Raw genomic sequence first — 20,871 nt, forward strand, 5'->3', positions numbered from 1 at the left:
TTCAGCCAGGAGCACACCTGCTATTTCAGAGAAACCCTTAACATTTTTCTATTGCATCAGCCTACTGCATATTCATAAACAATTATGCATATTTAAACTTTCCCCCAAACTAGTTCGCATGTTCTAAGAAGTGTTTAGCATCTGGTCCACCTTTTCAGAGCATGCACATTTCCTGCTGTGGTTTTAGTCCATTTTTATCACCTCAGTCTGCATTTTGATCTATAATTTTACAGACAGTAGGTGTTGATAGCAGCAGGGGTCTTCATCACACATTCATGGGGTGTGTTATCCCAGCTGAGCAGGCAGTTCAATTATCACAAGCATAAGTGTATCAGCTGTTTCCATACCATGTCTAAGTTTAGTTAATAGCAGAAATAAAAACTGTATAGCAAAGTTACTTTCACATTATGCATCTAGAATAATTTGTTTTTTAGTATTTGTGAGAAGCCAGCATTACAGTCTGTATTTAGAGCCCTGCCCTGGGCAGTGCCAGCACAGCAGGCTGTGGAACAGCCCCTGTGGCACACCTGGTGTGGGCTCTTTGGGGTACCCCGCTCTGCCCTCCATGCCCACAAACACCTGGAGCAGCTTTTGCCTCAGTTTCACTCCTTCCCACTTTCCTCCACCGAGATTTCCTCCTCCCAGCCTTCTCCAGAAGTTCTAAAGGATCGTGTCCTTGATTTTACCACTCCTGTCTGCCTAACACCATCTTCAACAGCTGCTGCTGTCATGAAACACCCACAGATGTTTCCCAAGCAAAATCCTACCCCCATTCCAGGCTCCTTGCAGACAACCAGCTATCCCAGTGCTCCTTATCTTTAATTCTGTTTTTTTAAAGATGTTCCTTTCCTGTTTGATACAGCTGGTTCCTCCACTTAACCTTTTTTTATGCTTTGCCAGCTGTTTTTCACTCTTTTACATTTTATCCAGTGACACCAGTGTCTTTTCCTGTAAAAGTTTATTTGTGTACAAAACAAATGGGTCTTGACTTTGACATTTTTTATAAAAAGTCCACAATACATACTTAGGCATGTAAAAAAATAAGAGCTACAATTGGCTTCCCATGGGTTCACTGCCTTTTTTCAGCGCCACAGGAATTCAGAGTCCTTGAAGCTTGCTGAAAACACCAAAGATAAACAGTATTTAGAAGGTTGATTTTAAAAATAGTTCATAATGCTCTTCTGTTTCTTTATCTAGGAAAGGCTTGATAATGTTTTCAACTATTTAAAGGCCTAAAGTATCTCATGGTGTGATATTTTCTGTATTCAGGCCGACCCCATTATTAATTCCCTGAAGGCTTCTCCAACAAGAAGAAGATAAATTTATGCTTTTCCTAATGGGTTATACCAGCATTATTTCAAACAGGTAAATTTTCATCCATTTTAAGCCCTTTTGATAGATTTTAATACTTTTTTGGTGTTGCAGCTGGCTTTTCTCCTGTCAGAGGAATGAACAAGTGCAGATTTAAAAACATGTGAAATCAAAGCCTGAAAGTGGCTTCTGGGCTTGATGATTATCACAAAATGAAGCAAAAAATTTTCCTAAATTTAATTAATTTATGTAACAACCATCATGCCCAGAAACAAATCTGCTTCCCAGTTAGGTCTCTATCACTGAAAATCAGGGAGTGCAATCATCCCTCCTTTTACTTCTGAACTGTGCTTTCCATCATTGATATTTGTAATTTCTACATTTATTGCTTTAGTTCTGGGCATTTGCATTTGTTACACTGCCTGAGTATGAAGTGTGAGTTAAGCTTCTGGAACATTCAAATATTACCAATTTCCCATGCTTTTCACCCTGATAATCAGAAACTCAGCACACAAGAAAAACCTATTTACCTGTCTTCAACTGTCTTGTTGGAGGGGTAGAACACCTTGAAGCAAAATCCACTTCTGGGAAACGAACCCTGTGAGGGGAAAAGGGGGAAAATCCACGTTGGTGTGAGGAAAAAGGGGGAAAATCCACGTTGGTGTGAGGAAAAAGGGGGGAAATCCACGTTGGTGTGAGGAAAAAGGGGGAAAATCCACGTTGGTGTGAGGGAAAAGGAGGAAAATCCACGTTGGTGTGAGGAAAAAGGGGAAAACCCACATTGGTGTGAGGGAATTGCGGGGCAGGGAGCGAGGAGGGTGGAGGGCAGTGCTCACGGGGTTGATGCAGAGGCAGTCGCAGCTGGTGACAGAGAAGGGGTCGTGTTTGTCAGCGGTGACCAGCAGGTCTGGCAGGGGATAAACCCGCAGCGAGTAATCGTAGGCCCAGAACACGGGGCTGACGTACAGCGGCAGCGGGCTCAGGTGCCCCTGGGACAAAATGGTCTTCACAAACTGCAACAAAAATAACACACAAACGTTTGGTTTTAAGCATTTGAAGCATTTATCCCCTGGTATAAAATGGTCTTGAGAAACTGTAACAAAAAAAAAAAAAAAAAACAACCACCAAAACAAACAAAACCATCAAAACAAAAAAAAAAAAAAACCCTCACAAACACTTTGTTTTAAGTATTATCCCTGAGATAAAATGGGGTTCACAAACTGAAACAAAAAAACCCCACAAACACTTGGTTTGAAATGTTTGAAGCATTTATACCCTGATATAAAATGGTCTTCACAAACCGCAAAAAAAAAAAAAAAAAAAAAAAAAAAAAAAAAACCAAAAACACTTGGTTTGAAGTATTTGAAGCATTTATCCTCTGGGATAAAATGGGGTTCACAAAATGCAACAAAAAAACCCCACAAACATTTGGTTTTAAGCATTTCCCCTGGGATAAAATGGTCTTCAAAAACTGCAAAGAACCTCCCCCACTGATGCCTTGGGAAGGCTGAGCTAGGACAGTGGCTGGATGGAGTTCCAGAATAAAGCAGGGATTGATTCCAAGGATCTCCTCCATGGATCCACCTCAGGCAGCACCAGAGCCCAGCCAGGGCTGCCCCCAGGATGAACCCAAATGGCCCCAAAATGCACGAGCGCTGCCGGGGTCTCTCCCTGGGCTCAGCTCTGCTCCATGTGCACATTGCAGTTCAGTGTCCAGTTCCAGCTGCAGCCCCTGCACTCCCACCCTGCTTGTTTTTCTCTCTGCAGCCCACGGGCTTTGTGCTCCTGGGCTGGGATTGGGATCATTTGTCCTTGGTGCCCAGCTGGAGCAGGAATTGTTTTGTGTCCCTGCTCTGTGCACAGAGCTCAGAACTACACACCATCAGAACCATGCCCTGGTGTGGAGCCCAGCCCCACACACTAAAGCAGCACAGAATCTGAAAATAGAAAAGCTAAAACCTGAGGTATCACCACAAGCACTTGGTTTGAAACATTTGCTGTAAGCTCAGTTCATCCCTGCATGTGTCAGTGTGTGTTAATAAAGAAGCTTTTTGAACCTGGAAATGTTTGGGGCTTTTTGTATCTCATTCCTGCTGATTATTAATGATTTCTAGAGTAAAGCAGTGACTCTCCTCCAGCTCTTTCTTCAGTTGTGGGGGTTATAATACACAAAGGCCTTTCTAAAGGCCAGGATTTGAAGATGTCAAAATGATCTCATCAATCAGACTCTCCAGGAGAATCACTTACCTGCTCCTCCACCCAGAAAGCACCAACACTGCCACAACTCTCATTTTTTGGTTTTTATTTTCCTTATTGCTGTCCAGTTAACCATAAGACCCACACTTAAAAAGTCTTTTCCCTGAACTGAAGAAATAATTTGATTCCCAGATGATTTTCCTTTCTTTGTGGCAAAATTTCCCCCTCTCTTGTTTTTTTAAACTGATGGCTGAATTAAAATAGGCAAAAAAGGCTGAGGAAAAGTGGAGTTTGCAAAAAACAATCTGCAGAAAGTGCTGCAATTCTACATTTCCTTCCTGGAAAACCCTGGATGAGGACAGGGAAGTGTCAGGAATGCAAATGTGCCCACAAAACCAAGGAACCTCAGTGTCCATGGGGTGTTCACAGAGACACTGAGCAAAACCAACTTTCTGAGTTACAAAAACTCCTGTAAAATAAACAAAACCAGGCTCCATCCATCACTGCAATGAGCCAGGACTACCTGGATCCTTCCCATCCAAGTATTTCAGTGAATCCCATCAGCTCCTGCTGTGCACTCGTTAAGTGGAACCAAACCCAGAGCACACTGCTGATGTGTGAGGAGCAGAATTTCCATTTCAAGGCAGGAGACAAAACAAGCAGGTGAATTTTGGAGGAAGTGACCTGCTGCTTTACTGCAAATGGCACTGGGTAACCAATCAAATCTTTAAAAAATGGTAATTTGCATTAAAATTTGCCTTTAGGAATCAGTGTTTCTTGGCAGGACGTTGATGGTTGGTTCTGCTCTGAAGTTCTGTGTTCAAGGGCAGCTCCAGTGTGACAAAATGACTCAATCCCACCTTAAACTATCATGGTCTGAGTTATTTTGCTGTCAAAATGTAAAGAAAAATAAGAATGCTAAATGTATAAATCCCTCTTACAACCCCTCTGGGTTACTCACGCAATGTGGCACAAGAACAAGGATCAGAGCCCCCAAAATCCAGCCCTGCTGATCAATAAAACCAAAAAATCTGGGCAAAAAGTGCTGGGCTCCACTCACTCACATGGTTGGGAATGTCCATGGTGCTGCTTGGGAAGCGGACACAGTTCCTGCACATTTTGTTGACCAAATCTTCCCGAAAAATAATGATTTCCTGGGTGCAGTATTGGACCCTGAGTGGAAAACAGCAGTGAAATTAATTAAGGTTGACCTAAAAATGAGGAAGATGCATTAGGAAGTTGATCTCCCTCTAATACAGACAATTGAATGAAAATAATACTTTCCCTTATGATGTTTTTGAGCAGGATTTTTGTATTCAATATCAATTTTTTTAGCACTACTTGCTTTCTTCACAGATTTTTTATGTCCTACTACATTTAAAATTGTTCTAATTCATGAAATGAAGAATTCTATTAATTTGAAAAATTTAAGGCAAATTTTCCCCAAAATCTGGTAGGTTTTGAAAATTATATTTGCAAATAATTTAGTTTAAAAACAAATTATTTAAAAAAATAGCAGTTACATGGTTACCTGCAGGGATTTGTGGTGAAAACTGAAAATGGCACCAGCTGTCTGAACTCCTGAGTGATATTTTCAGCCAGGGGAGGTCTAAAATAAATAACAGAGGTATCAACAAAGACTCTTTAACCATCTTTAACTCAAATTTCACTCAAAATTCCAAGATGTGAGGAAGTGAAGCAAACTGACCTTGGTAAAATAGAACCAGGCCCAGGATCTTCAGGACCAGGGACAAACACAAATCGACTACTGCAAAAAATAAAAATAAAAATAAAAATAAAAATAAAAATAAAAATAAAAAAATAAAAATAAAAATAAAAAAGCTTAACAAATCTCTTTTGCATAAACTGATCCTAAAAACTGGGTCTGATGTTCTGAATTCAGAGAGCAGGAGGCAGGAAAGCATCCCAGGGAGAGACCTTGGCTCCCTCATTAGCAGCTTCCATGCCCAAGCTATTTGAGATAAAATCAAACTTACCCTGCTCCCAAACAAACCTGCAGGCCTGTTACAAAACCAGCTTTTTATCTGATCACAGCTGGCTCTCAAGACAGAGAAAACAGGGCAACTCTCAGCTTCTTCAGGTCATGAAAGGCTTCACAAAATAAAGAGATTTCCCCTTGCTCTGTACCTTTTATGGATGCTGGGATATTCACATATAATATCTGCCAGAGCCTTCAAAGAACCTGGAGTCAGGGAAAAACAGGGCACAACACCTGGTTAGAAATAAACACACCTTGGGTGAACCCCCCCTCTGCTGCAGTGCACTTTAAAAAAATAAATGTTCATTTTCTGCTCTCTTCATTTGTTTGCCATCATCATTTTAGTCCAGTGCACATGTCTGGCTGTTCACAAAGACCTCCCTACCTTTCAGGGACTGGATTTGATTTTTGCCATATGGTGCAGATGAAAAATTTCCACAGAAGAAAAAGCAGGTGGGAGGTGCAGAGGAATAACCTGGGAAAAGAGAGGATCTGTGAGTGTATCCATGCACTCCAGCACCTTCCAGCACTCAGCCATTCCAGGAAAAGCAGGAACTGAAACAGCACTTCAAGCCCTGCTGCTATTAATACACCTGATTTTCTTGATCCAGGCTGTTTTTAGCTCAAAAAGGGGATGGCCATGTACAAATGTCACTTTGAGGGAGCCCCCTGGCACTTACAGGTTGAGTTCCAGCAGTGCTTGTGTGTATCCAGCTCCTGGCCCAGTCACAGAATTACACCAAGTGCAATTATAATAAATAATGCCATTTTTAAATGTATTATTGCCTTCAAGAGGAAAACAGCAAGCAGGCAGCACTGGGTTGCTATTAACCTCCCTGATCATTCCAATTTAAGGGCTCTCCCAACACCCAATTCCCCCTCTGGCATTATAAAGCAACAGTAACTGGAACTGCCTGAGCAGTTTGAGGATCTGGTGAGTGCTCAGAACCTCACCATTAACTGCTTCAAAGCAAAGGGGGGGAAAAAGAAACCTGATTCCCATCCCTGAAGTAAAAATAGAAACAGCTACTCAGGCATTCATCTCACACCCCAGTTACTCTCCATTTTCCTGACACACAGAATCACACTTGGATTTACTTCACTGGTTTTCTAAGGGGCTGGTAAATGGAACAGAATTGCTGATCCCAGAGAAATGGCTCATCAATATTTTTCCTTGCTCTCCCCCACAGCTGCTCGTTTAGTTTATAATTAAGATTATTACTTGCCTGGTGAAGTCTCAAAATAGCAAATGCAGGGTGTGCACCTCTGCCAGGTGAGCTCAGCACACAAACCTCACTGCCCAAAGGCCCCTTCTGCCCTCAGCACCTGCAGCCCTGGGTCAAGCCCAGCTTGCCCACAGGATCTGCCTGCTCTGAACACACTGAACTGGCTTTTTAACTTCTGCATGACTCTGCTCATTTGTGTCCAGCTCCCTTTTGCTGAGGAGCAGCTTCCCACCCTGAATTCTGGGTTGTTTTTAAAGCCATCACTCTCTCTCACTTCCATCCTGCCCGAGGCAGGAGGGACAAGCTGTTCCCAAACTGCTGCAATACAAAGCAGCAATTCATAAAAGCTTGTTTTTCCCAGTGCTGTCCCCACTACTGATCCCAGAATCCTGGAATGAGTTGGGCTGAGAGGACCTTAAATCCCATCCCATCCCACCCTGCCATGGCAGGGACACTCCCACTGTCCCAGGTGCTCCAGTCCTGTCCAGCCTGGCCTTGGGCACTGCCAGGGATCCAGGGGCAGCCACAGCTGCTCTGGCAATTCCAGCCCAGCCCCTCCCCACCCTCCCAGCCAGGAATTCCCAATATCCCATCTGGCAGCATTCACCTCTCTGAACCAAGGAATTGGTCTTCAAGCTAAGCCCAGGAAGAGCTTCCAGGAGCAAGGGAAACATTCCTGTCACAGCCCAGAAAATGGCCACTGGTCAAACCACCATTTGTACCAAGAATTTATGGAAACAAATCATGCAGACAAGGTTCAGAGTGAAAGCAATTCCCACCTACCTGAAAACATCATGTGAAGCTTTTCCAGCACCTCTGCTTGGTCCAGCCACACATCAGACACAAACACAAACATGGCATCTTCATTCTCTTCCTCCAGCTGCTTCAGCTTGGCAGAAGCCTTTACTGATGATGAGGAAGGCCCTCCAAAGAAGTTGATATTCCCATAGAAGGCTCTGCATCATGAAAATGCTGCAGTAAGGATCCCAGCATGGCTTGGGTTCAAAGGGAATTTAAAGCTCATCCTATTCCAGCCCCTGCCATGGGCAGGGACACCTTTCACTGTCCCAGGGATCCATTCCCTCAGCAACAAGGAATTTATTATTCCATGTTACAGTTACCTGGCTTTGCCATTGAGAAGGGTTTACATCCCAATTTCCATTAATATGCAGAACCCAAAGGCCTTTGGAAGGGTTTTTCTGCCAACACTACAGCCTTTAGTGCCTCTAAGTCCCAGAACTGCTTCCTTAAAATGGTATTTATTTTAAAGCATGTGGGGAGGAGGAAGAATAACATACCTGAATGTCAGAGAAATTACAAAGTAACAATGATCTTACTTAGAAACCCTTAGGAAAACATGGAGTGAGGCTGCCAAAAGTCACTTTTGTACCTCGTGGTGGCAGAAGGCTCAGTGGGCGGAAATCCAAAAGCGTTCACATGAAAAACTTCATCTTCATACCAACCTAGGAGGTTTTGGAAGAGCAAAACAGCAAAATAACCCCCCAGTTTTTCTAACAGCATCGTGTCCCAGACATTAGTCAGAGCTGGCAGCCGTGCTGCACTGCCAGTCCCAGCCTCCATCAATCCCTCTCCACAGAACCAGAGCAGGCAATGGGAAAAGGGCTGAGAGGGAAATCAGCTTTGTTCTGAGCCCAGGCACTCCTGTGGGTGCATCTGCTGCACAGCCCCATGAACAAGCCCCTCAAGCACACCACGAGGGCTGCATGATCGTGCTGGCCCTGTCCTGGAAGGGCCCCCATCCAAGTGCTCTCAAATCCCACTGCTGAGAACAGAAGGAATCTGGTGGCATTTATTTATCCCCACTCTCGTTTCTGCTCCAAAATTCTTCTTACAAGCATAAAACACACCAGAAAACAGACTGAGATCATGGATCTTGCACAGAGGAACATTCCACATACAGAAATAGCTGCTTTTGCTTTTTTTTTTTTTCCTCCAAAACTGCAAGCTCTTACATCATCCTAATGAGAAGCCTCATTAAAGGAGCAAAGCTTTGCCAGCACAGAGCAGCATTTTCAGATCATTAAATCATTCCTCTGGTTATTCCAGGCTGTCTTCCTAACCCAGTCAACTTCTCCAAGCATGCTGGGGCCAATCCTCAAAGCTGCTCCAGAGCCTCCCATGCCCCAACACCCCCAAATTCCTCCTCTCTGCCTCCAGAGTCACAGCAAAAGCTCAAGGCCAAAAATCTGTCCCAAACTCACTGATGGTCACCAAAATGAGACTTCTCTGCTCAGCCACATCTGGCAGCCACAGCTTGAACAGAATAATTTATTACAAGCTAAAAAATAAACCCAGTCTGCTTTACCTTCTGCCAGAACAAAGGAGGATTCAGTGTATAACCCACTGTGGAACTGGTGCAGGAAGGTTAAGGAATGTATTTTTCTTAGATTTAAAGAAGGTTTTTGAACCAAAATTTGCTTTCCAGCTGGTGTAATAGATTTGGACAGCACTGAAAGTTCACAGGCTGCCTGAAGAGCCTGGAAATTCCCTGGTACATGAGCAAGTAAGTCCAGAGAGAGCCCAGGAACTGGAACAGGTTCTGCTTCCATGGGGAGGGAAAGTCACCATGTCCAAGGGAAAGGCAGGAGCTGCAGCAGCCAAGGAATTGCAAACAAAGGAGAAAGACAAAGCTGCAGCTCTCAGTATGGAATTCTGAATGGTCAGCGTTGATTTACTGATCAATTTCAAATCCTGCAGGTCTACAGGAAACTCCTCCAGCTCTTCCATCACAGCAAAAGGATATTGCTTTACTAAGGTCTAGCTGGACCACTCCTGTGGGGTCTTCCAGGAAAAATTTCCCCTACAAAACAGGATTCATTGATAAAGCAAAATATACCAAACACACAAATGCTTCAGTCAGAAGCATCTATCAGTCAGCACTTAGAAATTATTTGTCTGGGTTTAATGTTTTAAGCTGACAAGAACTGAAAATAAAGTCATTTGTAGTAAATGTATGTCAGCAGCTTCCCTGGGAGCTGCTGCAGTTGGGATTGCTGGTGCTCCCCCCTAAAATCACAGTCCAAGGCATTGCCAAGTCCAAACTCAGCCACTGGAAGCTCCAGCCTCTCAAGGGACAAGCCAAAAAATCCTAACTGCTTCTGGCTGCTGACATAAAAATTTTATATTGGGAAGACAAAGAAAGACATTTTCCACACACACTGGCACTGAATGCTTGAGGAAAAGTCTCTTAGAATGGGTAAGTGTGAGATATTTAAGTTTTCTCATTTTTTAATGTATTACAGCACTGAATGAGCAGTGATCAGAGACTCCACAGCAAAAAGGAACTCACCTCCTTGAGCTGAGTGATCATCCCAAGCACAATCACCTCTCCCACTTTAGCTGGATTGCCCAAGAGAGTTTCTACTGTCTTTAGCTGGGGTCAAAGGCAAAGAATCCAATCAGAACCAAACCAAACCCTCCAAACTCAAACTCTCTTGCCTGCTTTCTCCCAAGCAAGACAAAGCCCCACCCAGGACATGGCTGTACATGAACACACAGATGAGCCAGAGGATACAGGCTCGTTACCAACACCAGAACCTCGTTTCTCAATGTGCCTTAGGAGAAGATTCCCAATAGTGGCTGCTAGCATAAAGAACTGCTGTGATTATTTGGATTAAAACTGACAAGAACTCAATTTTTTTCACCTGGAATTTGTTCTTGCTGTCATCAGGATGAGCATCAACTGGTGAGGGAGTGAACAGCTCATGTCTGTGAGTCCTCTGCACAAACCAAAATTGAAGTGATTCAGTTTAAACACAAATGAGCACTGCCAAAAAGCCAGTTTGCTACAAGCACTATGCAAAAAACACTTCAGAAAGTTCTTACTCTACTTCATCCAGCAACTTTTAATAATTCAGTCCTTCTGACAAGAATTTATTTCCAAGAAACAGATGATCAATAACACCGGATAATAAAACTAAGCCTAAAAAATGCACCGGGTAATAAAACTAAGCCTAAAGAAAGTGTCATGAAAGCACCTAAGTAAGGCTGCTAAAAGAAGTTATTTGTGACAAGCTGGAAGGCAGAGGGTTTACAAGGCAGGCAGCATGATGTATTTTTGGCAGGAGAAGTGGGATCCCTCCCTGAGGACTCCTGACCTGCTGGAGGATGGCGTAGCGCTCCCGGAACAGCTCCGCCTTGTCCCTGGCAGTCCCAAACAAACTGGGCCTGGGCAGGTCAGTCATGGACAGGCTGCAAGGAATGAACACAATCAGGATGTCAAGAAGGGATGTTCCCCACATAAAGATGATTTCTTGCTCTAAAAGGTCCGGGAGGCTGCAAAAGCTGCACCATGATTCAGGTACATTCCTGCTCGGGATCCTGCGTTTCTGCATCTCTGCATCCATTTCATTCCCCTCCAACTCCCAGGCCTTGAGATTTATCCCTCCACCCAAAGAGACCTCTGCAGAAATCCATTTGAAAAAAAGCAGTTATGCCTTTAAGCAGTTGTGAACAAAAGCATTATTCCTCCAGTTTCTCACCAGCTGCTCCTAATTTTTCTTTTTTACTGTTTGGAGCTCTCCTTAGAAACCCCCCAGGGCTTCAGGGAGCTGCAAGATACAGACTAAGAAATAAATACAGGCAGCAGACACATCAAATTTATTAAAAAAATAAATTTAAACAGCCCAATGTGAGAAAAAAAAATAACCCCAAACTACCTTTAGTGATGTATGTCCTCAGCCTCACTGTCTTTTTTATTCATTAGGTGGAATAAACTTGGTTTATGGCCTTAAACATTTATTACTTTTCTCACTCAGGCTTCAGTTGAACAGAGCCAAGAGAGAAAGATTAAAACCAGACTTATCCTATAGAAATAGAGGCTTTGTTCTTAAAACAGGGAGTGCTTGAAACTTAAAATATGGGAGACTTACGGCAGAAACTTCTTTCTTTCTGAATTATAAATATAACGTGGGATGTCAAAGGCTCCAATAATGTTGAAAACATTTTCTCTGAAATAAGAATAGTGACAGCATTAACTGAATGTTACCTCCCAACCAAAACCATTCTGTGATTCCATGAAGTGGATGAAACAAACTGACAAATACGTTGGCGAAAATGACATTTGTTTTGTTCACTATCATCACCACTTCTCTTATTTTATATATAGTTTATATATTTCTAGTCTATTTTCTCCTGCATCTTTTAGTTAAATAATGAAAAAGACTTGTCTCTGTGATCTGTAGAGCTTTTCCCTTCAGGACTCTGCACTGAGAATCTGTACATATGGATTTCTCTTCAGTTCTGGAGCAAATTAAGTATAAAAAAGCATCACAAAGAAAAGTCTGCCTCATAAAGATTCCAACAGCAAGGAGGAAAGTTAAACCCAAATTTTCTCCATCCTGAGAGGCTGAGATGACAGGATCTAATTGACATGCCCAGCAAACCATCTCTTCTCATGCTTTGCATCACGATGGGAACACGAAAGGAAACACATCCATCAGGATCACAAAGTGCTCAGAAACTCCAGTAATTGCTCCACACTTTGTTATCACAGAAGGGAAATCAATCAGGGCTTCAAAAAACTAAACAAAAAAGCTGGAGCAGGCACCCCAGAGGAAAACTTTTCCAAAGTGCTTTCAGAAAAGAAAGGAACAAAAGTAACTTGAGATAACTTTCATCTAGAGCAAAGCAAATAAAGCATGGCCAGAAGTGCTGGTTAATATTCCACCTGCAGCACACCCAGCACACAACCCCAGCAGCTGAGTTCCAGAATTCCAGATTCTGTTCAGGGCCCCCTGGAGGAGAGAAAATGGGCTCTGAGGAGCAACCTGGTGATGCCTTGAGAAGGCTGAGCTAGGACAGAGGCTGGATGGAGTTCCAGAATAAAGCAGGGATGGATTCCAAGGATCTCCTCCATGGATGCACCTCGGGCAGCACCAGAGCCCAGCCAGGGCTGCCCCCAAGATGAACCCAAATGGCCCCAAAATGCACGAGCGCTGCCGGGGTCTCTCCCTGGGCTCAGCTCTGCTCCATGTGCACATTGCAGTTCAGTGTCCAGTTCCAGCTGCAGCCCCTGCAGTCCCACCCTGCTTGTTTTTCTCTCTGCAGCCCACGGGCTTTGTGCTCCTGGGCTGAGATTGGGATCATTTGTCCTTGGTGCCCAGCTGGAGCAGGAATTGTTTTGTGTCCCTGCTCTGTGCACAGAGCTCAGAACTACACACCATCAGAACCATGTCCTGATGTGGAGCCCAGCCCCACACACTAAAGCAGCACAGAATCTGAAAATATAAAAGCTAAACCTGAGGCATGACTGGAGGAAAGGCAGCAGCAGGAAGGCAAAAGCACAGAGCAATGATGCAGACAATGCCTGGCACTCATTTCCCAGGGGGAACAAGGAAATGCCAGCAGCTCCCAGAAGTCCCCATAACATTTTTAATGTCACCCTCACATGGCCTCATCCGGGGCCCGGCTGCATTCCTGGACAGCTGCTTCCACCAGGGGCTGCTCAATCATGTTGGATGACACTGGAAAGAAAAATCCCAAGGATTAAACCTGCAGCAAGGAAGGAAGTGAGTCTCCAACATTTCACATTAAATGGCTGAGTCTCCTCACGGGAATACACACAAATAATTCATGTTTTCTGTAATGACACACAGATGGATCACTTAATATTGCCACCAAAAGGACACACTCCTAGGGAAAAACACTCTGTGCCCACCCTGAATTCCCCAAACATGGAGAACAAGACAATTATAGCTCATGCAAAGCTGCCAAATATATCACAAATGTGCTAAAGCTGAGCTCTCACATTCTGGAGGTTAATTTGGTTCCAGAACATTATCACAAGGATTGCTGCCTTAAGTATTCCAACAGAATTCTGGAGATTGTACATTGTTGTTTTCATGGATTTAAACTGATAATTGAAATGTGTTTGAAGGCCTCCCCACCCTCACAGGTAAGAATTCCTTCAAGATATTCTATCAAAATATTCCTTCAAAATATTCTTTCAAAATATTCCATCCATCCCTGCCCTCTGGAAATGGGAAGCCATTCCCTGTGTCCTGTAAATAGACTCTCCCCACTTTAATATTTAAAATGACAGTTTCAGGTACAAAGATGTCCAGACAAACTTTTAGTAACTGTCACTGAATAATGTTACTACTCTTGGAAAAGTCAGGATATTCTGCACTGCCAGCCCTGCTGACACTGCAAACCTGTGTTTAACCAAAATAAAGGGCCAAAAAATCCATTTATCTCAATCAACCCTTTACACTGCAACGACACCTCAGTGCCTCTGCTGCCAGTCACTGTCTTTGTCCTGATGACATCAGAAATGCCAGGAGAACTGGCTCAAGGAAAATAAATTGTTTACTTACAAGGCTGTTTTTCAACGGCATCGATGACATTTTCAATTATGTCGTCAAGTTCTCCCTCACTGGTGGACTGGAAAGCTTCAGTGAGATACTTCAGGGCATCCCTAATCCCAGAGGAGAAAGCACAAAAAGCAATTAATGTTCAACAGTTGACACAAACTGAGCTGATTTTGGCAGGTGTGCACATCATCACCACATGGCTGGTGGTTAAAAAGCAGAAATCATTAGTTCTGCATAATAGCACGTTGGTTTAAGTCAGAGAAAAAATCATTTGGATTAAAATTATCAGGGAAAAGATGTGGAGAACCTCAGCTTCACACAAAAATTCCATGTTGGAAGGGAATTCTGGAGACCCTGTGGTCCAACCTTCTCCTGGAAGCAGAGCTTGGGTTATGCTGTCCAGGGCCCCGTGGAGCCAAGCCCTGAAAACTTCCATTGAGGGAGACTCCAGCACTTACTCCATCAACTCCAAGGTTTAATTACTATTACAATGGAGAATTAAATGTCTCTTGCCATGTCACTGTGCATCCTTGAGAACACTTCTCACTTTTAGGAAGACTGGGATTAGCTCATTGTGAATCTTTCCTTCCTGAGGCTGAATCAACCCAAATCCTTCACATCCTCCCCATGCCAAGGTTCTCTGACCCTCAAATCATGGAATTCCAGAATGGATGGGACTGGAAGGAACCTTAAATCCCATCCCATTCCAACTCCCTGCCATGGCAGGGACACCTCCCACTGTCCCAGGCTGCTCCAGCCCCAGTGTCCAGCCTGGCCTTGGGCACTGCCAGGGATCCAGGGACAGCCCCAGCTGCTCTGGCAATTCCAGCCCAGTGTCTCAGAATTCTCTGGGAACTCGTTGCCAATCTCCCATCCATCCCTGCCCTCTGGAAGTGGGAGCCATTCCCTGGGTCCTGTCCCTCCATGCCTTGTCCCCAGTCCCTCTACAAGAGTCTCACATTAAAGATAAAAATTTTCTTATTAATGTCATCTGCTGGCCAACCCCAGTGGCATTTTGTGATCAGCCTGACCTTCAAAGTGTCTCAGCTCATGGAACTGTGGAGTCAGGAGTTCTGGACTTGTGCTCCTCTCTAATGAAAGTATCAGGGCAGTGTCCAAAATAATCACATCCCAACCACAACAAAATTTAATTGATATTAACACACACAAGAAAGAAAGAAAGGGAAAATAAGAGTGAGGGGAGACCCAGTCTCTTTTACATCATGACACTTTCCACTGCAAGCAGGAATCCCTTTTCACTGACCTTGGCATCTCTAAATAACACATCCTATTATATTGGAAATACACCATTCCTGTCTTTGGAAATGCCATTCCTTCCTCTAGCAAAGACCGCTGAGCACAAGAGCGGCAAGTGAAACTCAGACCCCAGGGTTGTCAGGGTCAGAGGCAGACAAAAAAAACCTCAATAAACACCCGGCACCAGCATCAGGGAGAGCTCCGAGGGGAGGCCATGGGCAGCTTTTGGCAGCACCCAGGGTCATGACAGGGATGGAAGGAAGGGGCCCGCAGCAGCAGGACAGACGAAAGATGGCTTTGGAGGAGCCTGCGGAGGCCGCGATGCGGGGGAAGGAGGAGGAGGAGGTGGGAAAGGCAGCCCCGCATCCCGAGGAGGATGCGGAGCGGCCCCGGCCCCGTCCCGCACCGGCGCTCCCCGGGGCCGGTCCCCGCGGGTCCGGAGCGGGGGTCGGGGACCGGAGCAGGGTCCGGAGCGGAGCAGGGCCGGGCCCCGCGCTACTCACGGGCGCAGGACGAGCCCCCGCAGGCGGAACGCGGAGCCGAGGCGGCGCCGCAGCCGCTCGGGCTCCATGGCGGCGATGGCGCCAAACGCGGCCGGGCCGCCCCCTCAGGCGGGAGGAGCCCGGCCCGGCCCCGCTCCGCCGTGTGGGGACAGCGCCGGGGCCGGGCAGGGATCGTCCCTTGAGCTGGCACTGCTGGGCACCGCCAGTCCTGAGGGCAGCTCCGGGCCCCTCGTGCCGTGGAGGGGCTGGAGAAGGGAACGGAGCTGGGAAGGGGCTGGAGCTCCAGGAGAGGCTGAGGGAGCTGGGAAGGGGCTGGAGAGTTCCTGAGGGAGCTGGGAAGGGGCTGAGCCTGGAGCAAAGGAGGCTCAGGGGCCCTTGTGGCTCTGCACAGCTCCTGCCAGGAGGGGACAGCCGGGGGGTCGGGCTGTGCTCCAGGGAACAGGGACAGGAGCAGAGGGAACGGCCTCAGGCTGGGCCAGGGCAGCTCAGGGTGGGCACAGCAGGAATTTCCCCATGGAAAGGGTTGTCCGGCCCTGGCACAGGCTTCCAGGGCAGTGGTGGAGTCCCCATCCTTGGAAGGATTTAAACACCGTGTCGATGTGGCATACGGGGACATGGGACAGACTCCACCTTCATAGAGGGCTTTTCCAACCTCAACAATTCTCTGATTCCATAAAACACTTGCTGTGACCGGCACAAGTTACCCAATGCAATTACCCACAGTATCACTTTGTTCCTTTACAGGTATTGTAGCTCACAATATTTCTCCCTGCTGTTCCCTGCAGGCCCAGCACAGGCTCCTCTGCCTCTCCAGCACTCCAGAGTCTCTCCCACTTCAGATTTCCTTGCCACAAAACATCCATCAAACACACCTGACTGTGAATTGGTCCTGTGAGCACAGGATGCTCTCCAGGGCTGTGTTTATAGAATCACAGCATCCCAAAATGGTTTGGATGAGAAGAGACCTTAAAACTCATCTCATCCCACCCCCTGCCACAGCAGGGACACTTTCCTCTGTCCCAGGTTGCTCCAAGCCTCATCCAACCTGGCCTCGGACACTTCCAGGGATCCAGGGACAGCCACGGTTCCAGGACTGTGGAGTAGCTGCCTTCTCTCCAGATGGAAAACACCTGATATTTCATTCAAACACTCCTCCCCATCTCTCAAAGTACAGCTTGATTCCACACAAGGCTCACAAAGCAACTCTTGAAAGAGTTTGTTCGAGAGACTGCAGGGATTTAAAGACAGAAAATGTCAGCTGTTTTCCATAGCCCATTCTCAGAATTTATAATTGCTCCTCATCGGGAGTGAGCTCATGGGTGAAGCTGCTGCTACTCTCCTCAGACAAAGAGCTGCCATCTGACAGGTCTCAGCTATTTTGGCAGGAAATATGATTCATTTTTTTTGTCACAGGCACGCAGCTAGGTGCAAATTATAAGCCCAATTCTTACGTAAGTACCTTCATTTGCTAAAATTACTGCTTATTCTCCTTCTAAGAAAACCTGATGCTGCCATTCAGCTCCTGTCTCGCCACATGAAGGAAGGTGCACCTGGAGAAGGGATGTGCCCCTCATCCAAAAATACTTTTCTCTGAAGCTGTGACCAGCCAGGGAATGTAAGGCACACTCCTACAGCATCCTGCTGGATGTGGGGGCTCTCTTAGCTTGCCTGGAGCCTCCCACCAGAGATATAAAAGTATTCCAGTGTGAGCTGCAGCCGTGTGTTCCACTGAGCCATCTGCAGCTCTGCAAGCCATGCCCAGATCTCTGTCACCTCCCGTGGCTTTGCTGGACATCACAGCAGCTGGAGAGACTGGAGAGAGCCCAGTGCTCCAGGATCAGCCAGCGTGGATCTACCTGGATCCATGGAATTGTTTTGTTGCACTGACAAGCAGCTCATTTCCATGTCTGTCACTGCTCCGCTGGCAAAATCCCATCTCCTGAGGCAGCACATTGCAGCTCTACCTGACCTAGAGACCTTTGGATAGAGTTTGTCTGCTTTCCCATGGCTTTTTTACCTCTTCCAAATGCTGACTCCTGCATTTTAGCCACCATCCCAATGCACCATCAGTACCTTGCCTCATTTTAAGAGTTCAGGACAGGTGCTGATCTCTGTGTCACCACTGAGAGAATACCTGGAGCTGTGCCAGGGCAGGTTTGGGTTGGATTTCAGGAAAAGGCTCTTCCCCAGAGGGTGCTGGCAGTGCCCAGGCTCCCCAGGGAATGGGCACAGCCCCGAGGCTGCCAGAGCTCCAGGAGCTGCCAGGGATGCCAGGGTGGGGTTGTTGGTATCCTGTGCAGGGCCTGGAGCTGGGCTGGCTGATCCCTGTGGGTCCCTTCCAATTCAGGAGAGTCTGTGATTAATATTACCAGTTTATCAATGTGAATAATTAACATCTTCCCTCCTAAATCCAGCAGAGGAAATGTATGTCCTACTGTCACAAGGAAATCTTGACAATTACTTTCTGATGCTGTTTTATAAGATGCTAAAGTGCACATTTCTCCCAAGTTCTACTCTACTGTTTCTGAAGAGCTGTACCTGTTTTATTTTGAATTCCATTGATTCCAGCTGGACACGGAGTTCAGCTGGAACTAACTCAGTGGCTGATAAAACAGTGTAAGAACTGGAACTGTCCAACTGTTTAATTAACAACAGCTACCATTTCACAGCTGCTGCTCCTGGCAGGAGCGTGGCTTGTCTCACCTTCAGAGGGACAGGGAGTTCTGCTGTGCTTGTCTCATCACAGAATCCACAGGATCACGGAATGGTTTGGGCTGGAAGGGACATTAAAGCCGATTTCATCCCACCCCTGCCATGGCAGGGACACTTCCACTGTCCCAGGCTGCTCCAGCCCCAGTGTCCTGCCCGGCCTTGGGCACTGCCAGGGATTGGGGCAGCCACAGCTGCTCTGGGAACTCCATTCCAGGGCCTGCCCACCCTCCCAGGGAGGAATTCCTTCCCAACTTCCCATCCATCCCTGCCCTCTGGCAGTTCGAAGCCATTCCCCCTGTCCATCACTCCACGTCCTCGCCCGGAGCCCCAAGCCCCGTCCCGCTTCGGGACCCAGCTCCTCCCCCCTCCCTCCCCTCTTGCCCTCTGGTTTGCGTCTAGCTCTCCTGTTCCCGGCGCTCCTTTCCTCCTCTCGCGCCCATTATTCACATCCTCCCGCATTATTCACATCCTCCCGCACGGTTTATCCCGCCTCACGCCCCAGCCCGGCACTGCTGCCCGGCACTGCTGCCCGGCACCGCGCCCAGCGCGGCGCTCCCATCCCGACGCGCGCCGGGTGCCGCCCCACACTTTGGACCCTCCTCGCTTCCCGTCCGCCCCAGGGGAGCGACCGGCGGCGGAGCCGCAGCTTCACCCGGAGGAGGCGGTGGCGGGACGCGAGCCCTGAGGCGGCCGAGCCGCTTCCTCCTCCTCCTCCTCCCTCCTCCTCCTCCTCTTCCTCCCCCCCAAGATGGCGGCGGACCCCGCGGATCAGTTCTGCGTGGCCGAGGAGCGCAGCGGCCACTGCGCCGTGGTGGACGGCAACTTTCTCTACGTGTGGGGCGGATACGTGGTAAGGCGGGCGGGGGGGCCGGGAAGGGGCGGCGGGAGCGGAGCTCCGGGCGCGGGGAGCGGAGCTCCGAGCGGGGCGGGGGGGGGGGGGTTCCCCCGCCGGCCCTCAGCCCTCGGCGGGCGCGCGGGGCTGCGGCGCGGGCGCTGATTGGCTGCGGCGGCCGCGCGCCCTTCGAATGGCGGCGGGAGGCGCTGAGGGGACGGCGCTGAGGGGATGGCGCTGAGGGCACGGCGGGGCCGCTCCCATCGCCTCGTCCCGCGATCAGCGCCCTCCTCCTGCTCCGCTCGCAGCCGCTCCGTCGCGCAGCCCGTGTGGGGAAGGGCTGGTGGAGCCGGTTCGCTCCCGGCCCCTTACGACGCGCCCTCGCCGCTGCGCTCCTCAGCGCGCGTCTCCCTTCGAGCCTCGACGCCGTAATTTGTGGCTCGGTTTTTGCAGGGTGTGATTCGTGTCCTCGCTGCTGAGTGCACGTGGTTTTTATTTATTAGGAGTTGTGTGGTGCTTACAGCGCGTTTCTCTCCCGTAGAAAGCCTGCTATCGCCTCAAAAAGAAGCTCGTGGCAGGCTGAAACCCACCCACAATTATTTTTTTTTATAAAAAGAACACTTCTGGTTCTGTCATAAATAAGTCCTTGTGTCTTTTAACTCTGTGAATTCAACCCAAAAGGGAGATAAGACTAATACTACATTAAATACACCCACTTCATTTTACCTGCTATTTTTCTGTTCATATTTATCTGTTCGTGTTGTCTGTCTGTGCACCTTGCCCATAAAATTGCAAATACCTGTGCTTGGAGTAATTCCTGGTCTTGATCAGGTGGAAACTGTTATTTCTATAAAGATATTTCATATTCTATATCTATTTTTTCATGGTCTGAGGTAACTTTAAAGTGTTCAAAGCTTGTCCTTTGTACTCAAGGAAAGAACTCTAGTGGGAAACTCCTGCATTGAAACTCCATAATACTCTGTAGAACTAAATATCTCCTAAATCACTGGTAATCTTCAGTAGTTTTTATGCTCTGGTCTTTAAAACTGAGGTTGAACTAATGATCACAATGTTTTCAAAGGTTTTCTAATGAAAAATTGTGGGTTCATGGCACATTCAAAACAATGTGTATGAAGTTTAGCAGATAAACTTTGCAAGTGTTCTTGGTAGTATTACGTATTTATATGTTGAAAATATTGTGAAAATTGTTGCTCCATTAGCAGCCCTTTACACAGATAAATCATTTTTCACGTGCTGCTGCTGGACTCCTGCCCAGCAAACTTTATTTTTGGCATCAGTGTGTTTGCTCAGAGCTGCTTCTGGAGCAGGTGCTCGGCCTCTGACATCTCCAGATGAAATTGAGTCAGCTTGTGCTCCTTGCAGAGGCTGCCAGGGGTGTGTAACAGCAGAGCAGAGGTGCCTGGCAGAATAAATCACCAAAAATAGGTCCTTGGCACCCTCAGAGTGAGAAATTCATCATAAAACAACATCTGAAGGCAAG

At 47.0% G+C, this 20,871-nt stretch overlaps 2 protein-coding genes across 6 annotated transcripts in view; one reads left to right on the plus strand and one right to left on the minus strand.

Annotated features, from left to right (window-relative positions):
- Nucleotides 1–941: 941 nt before the first annotated feature.
- Nucleotides 942–18,815, minus strand: POLE2 (DNA polymerase epsilon 2, accessory subunit). 5 transcript variants are annotated; one of them, XM_064422796.1, is made up of 19 exons: nucleotides 18,530–18,815; nucleotides 14,070–14,170; nucleotides 13,142–13,217; nucleotides 11,625–11,702; nucleotides 10,851–10,944; nucleotides 10,398–10,472; nucleotides 10,043–10,126; nucleotides 9,497–9,553; nucleotides 9,059–9,107; nucleotides 8,123–8,195; nucleotides 7,516–7,688; nucleotides 5,892–5,981; nucleotides 5,656–5,710; nucleotides 5,216–5,275; nucleotides 5,039–5,116; nucleotides 4,572–4,680; nucleotides 2,148–2,324; nucleotides 1,842–1,909; nucleotides 942–1,117 (listed from the first exon to the last, which is right to left on the minus strand). In XM_064422796.1, the coding sequence occupies exons 3-19, from the start codon at nucleotides 13,204–13,206 to the stop codon at nucleotides 1,099–1,101; spliced, it is 1,404 nt and encodes a 467-aa protein (XP_064278866.1). In that variant the 5' UTR covers nucleotides 13,207–13,217; nucleotides 14,070–14,170; nucleotides 18,530–18,815; the 3' UTR covers nucleotides 942–1,098. The 5 variants fall into 5 exon arrangements, with proteins under 5 accessions (XP_064278866.1, XP_064278867.1, XP_064278862.1 ...); XM_064422797.1 differs by lacking the exon at nucleotides 18,530–18,815 and adding an exon at nucleotides 15,827–16,005 and having other exon boundaries at nucleotides 1,842–1,955; nucleotides 2,087–2,324; XM_064422792.1 differs by lacking the exon at nucleotides 18,530–18,815 and adding an exon at nucleotides 15,827–15,991.
- A 243-nt stretch (nucleotides 18,816–19,058) lies between these two features.
- KLHDC1 (kelch domain containing 1) overlaps nucleotides 19,059–20,871 on the plus strand; it is a 19,159-nt gene continuing 17,346 nt past the window's right edge. Inside the window, exons 1-2 of the mRNA XM_064422562.1 lie at nucleotides 19,059–19,388; nucleotides 19,695–19,798. Of these exons, the coding sequence (XP_064278632.1) occupies nucleotides 19,287–19,388; nucleotides 19,695–19,798 (206 nt within the window). The 5' untranslated portion in view covers nucleotides 19,059–19,286. The remainder of the gene's footprint in view (nucleotides 19,389–19,694; nucleotides 19,799–20,871) is intronic.

This window comes from Passer domesticus, chromosome 6 (assembly GCF_036417665.1).
Source record: "Passer domesticus isolate bPasDom1 chromosome 6, bPasDom1.hap1, whole genome shotgun sequence".
NCBI classification, from domain to species: Eukaryota; Metazoa; Chordata; class Aves; order Passeriformes; family Passeridae; genus Passer; species Passer domesticus.